Source organism: Triticum urartu, chromosome 7A, assembly GCF_056163025.1.
Source record: "Triticum urartu cultivar PI428250 chromosome 7A, HENAU_Tu73, whole genome shotgun sequence".
Taxonomy (NCBI): Eukaryota; Viridiplantae; Streptophyta; class Magnoliopsida; order Poales; family Poaceae; genus Triticum; species Triticum urartu.
In genome coordinates, this window is record NC_141879.1 from 44,595,431 (window position 1) to 44,598,224 (window position 2,794).

General features: G+C 45.7%; 1 protein-coding gene across 1 annotated transcript; it reads left to right on the forward strand.

Annotated features, from left to right (window-relative positions):
• The first annotated feature begins 278 nt into the window (after positions 1-278).
• On the forward strand, positions 279-2,594 carry LOC147957527 (uncharacterized). Its single transcript, XM_087531732.1, has 4 exons — positions 279-347; positions 564-765; positions 1,378-1,451; positions 1,560-2,594. The coding sequence occupies exons 1-4, from the start codon at positions 279-281 to the stop codon at positions 2,592-2,594; spliced, it is 1,380 nt and encodes a 459-aa protein (XP_087387858.1).
• The last annotated feature ends 200 nt before the right edge of the window (positions 2,595-2,794 follow it).

Below are 2,794 nucleotides of genomic sequence, written 5' to 3' on the forward strand. Positions count from 1 at the left end.
ATCTTCGCCCTATTAGCCTATGCAATGTAGTGTACAAGCTCGTCTCCAAAGTCCTTGCTAACCGTCTCAAGATGATTTTGGATGAACTCATTTCTGCGAACCAAAGTGCCTTTGTCCCGGGGCGCTTAATCTCAGATAATACAATTTTGGCATATGAGATGAGTCACTTTATGAAGAGGAAGCGTACTGGAAAGGATGTTTATATGGCACTAAAACTTGACATGAGTAAGGCATATGATAGAGTAGAGTGGCCTTTTTTGGAGGGCATGATAAAGCGGATGGGGTTTGCGGAAGAGTTCATTCAGCTAATTATGAAGTGTGTCACAACCGTCACATACCGGTTCAGGGTAAATGGCGATCTCACGGATGTCATAGTTCCGGGGCGTGGGCTGAGACAGGGTGACCCTATTTCGCCGTACTTATTTCTTCTATGTGCTGAGGGATTCTCAGCTTTGTTGCACCAAGCTGAAAGGGAGGGACACATCCGAGGCATCCAGTTGGCCCCAATGGCACCCCGGGTCAATCATCTTCTTTTCGCGGATGACTCTCTTCTGGTTATGCAGGCTACTGTTCAAGGAGTGCAGGCAATTAAATCTATTTTGCAAGCATATGAGGAAAGCTCAGGACAAGTTATTAACAGAGAAAAGTCCTCGGTGATGTTTAGTGCTAATGCAAAACAAGGGATTAAAAATCTGTTGCTGCAGGAATTACAATTGGGAGCTGAGACCAATGGTGGAAAATATTTGGGATTGCCCACTTACATTGGTAAGTCGGTGAAGAAGTGCTTTGCATATTTGAAGGATAGTATTTTGAGCAGATTGCAGGGAGGGATGGAAAGATGCTTGTCAATGGCAGGTAAAGAAGTCTATGTTAAAGCTATCGCTCAAGCTATCCCGACATACGCAATGGCTTGTTTTGATCTATCTAAGTCTCTCTGTGATGAGATCAGCCGATTTATATGCCGATATCAGTGGAGTCAGCAAGACGATGAAAGGAAGATGCATTGGATTGGATGGGAGAAAATGAAGTTATCAAAAGAGGAAGGTGGACTGGGCTTCCGTGATCTGCACTCTTTCAATATGGCCATGTTAGCACGGCAGGGGTGGAGACTCATACAAGCCCCGGATTCACTTTGTGCACAAATGCTACGAGCCAAGTATTACCCTTCTGGCAATATTCTAGCTGCTGAACCTATCATTGGAATGAGTTACGTGTGGCGCAGTATTCTCAAAGGTTTAGAGGTGCTGAAGGAAGGGATAATCTAGCGTATCGGGGACGGGACGAAGGTGAGGATCTGGGAGGATCCGTGGATCCCCAGAGGTGCAACTCGTATGCCTGTATCGAACCAAGGTGTAAATCTTCTGTTAAGGGTTTCAGAATTGATGGACCCGGACACTGGAAGCTGGGACCGCGGCCTAGTTGAGGGATGTTTTCATGCTGATGATGTCCAGGCAATTTTAAGCATACCAATCTGTGACCAAGCTGAGGATTTTCTGGCGTGGCATTTCAATAGTAAAGGTTGCTTTTCAGTTAAATCTGCTTATAAAGTACATGTACAGATGCTGAAAAATGAAGCTAACCGGCAGCGGGGACAGAGTTCAGGAAATACGGAACACAATTCTCAAATTTTTCAGACTATTTGGAAGATCCACTGCCCACCCAGAGTTCATCATTTTCTCTGGAGATTTGCTCATAATAATCACCCAATGTATATGAATATCAGCAGGCGCGGCGTGGAGCTCGACACCCGATGTGCAGTCTGCGGCAAGTACTTTGAGGATGGGGGACATTTGTTTATCAAATGCAAGAGTGTCAAGCAACGATGGCGTGCTCTGCTTCTAGAGGACGTTCGAGTCAAGCTGCTAGATTGTGCTTCACCCAAAGAGTGCTTGTCAGTGATTTTTAGCCTCCCGGAGGAACGTATGCTCCTAGCAGTGGCGTTGCTGTGGTGCTGGTGGATGGAGCGAAACAAAGGTAACCATGGCGAGAAGAGACTCGAGGTTGAGGCCTTCAGGTATACTGTCAAGCACCATGTTGATGAATGGTTTGAATTCCTGGTGCCAAAACCCAAACCAGGAATAGTGCAGCAATGTAGATGGGAAAAACCATCGAATGATATGGTCAAGATCAACACGGATGCATCCTTTTGTGAACAAACAGTAGTAGGTGGCTGGGGTATTATCTGCAGAGATGAAACGCCGGATGTCCGGTTTGCAGCAGCTAGCGGGAAACATGACTGCTCGGATGCTCTTCACGCTGAAACTTATGCTCTTCTACAGGCCATCTCTCTGGCTGATCGTTTGGGTGTTGGACGTGCTGTTTTTGAAACAGACTGCCTCGTGCTCAAACAAGCTGTGACATCTACAGCCTATGACCTTGCGCCCTTAGGAATCATGTTCAGCGATATTAAGTTCAAGCTTATCACTCTTTTTATAGAGGCCTCTGTAGTCTATGTTCCAAGATCTTGTAATAAGCCAGCACATGTGTTGGCTTCTATGGGTGCAGGTTTAGCTCATGATGAACATTGTGAATGGTTCACAAGCTACCCTGAAGATGTAATCAGTGCGGTGACCGGCGATTTGGCCGTGTCGTAATGGAATACAAGTGTTCCATTTCAAAAAAAATTCCGTAAAGAGTTGATCCGTCTCAAAAGATGAGATCGGAACAAGATTGTGGGATTATGGCAAATTATTAATGGGAGAGAGAGATCGACCAATTTCGGAATTGCTGGGAGAGAATTAAGGAGAGAAAGACCGGATTAAACCGGCTCATGCTGCACGCATTCAAGCCCTAT

Coding starts and splice junctions, on each gene's coding strand:
- LOC147957527 (XM_087531732.1), top strand. CDS start 279: ATGGGGTTTGCGGAAGAGTTCATTCAGCTAATTATGAAGTGTGTCACA. Junction 766..1,377: donor GGGATTGCCCACTTACATTG/GTAAGTCGGTGA, acceptor TAAGGGTTTCAG/AATTGATGGACCCGGACACT. Junction 1,452..1,559: donor TTCATGCTGATGATGTCCAG/GCAATTTTAAGC, acceptor GTACATGTACAG/ATGCTGAAAAATGAAGCTAA.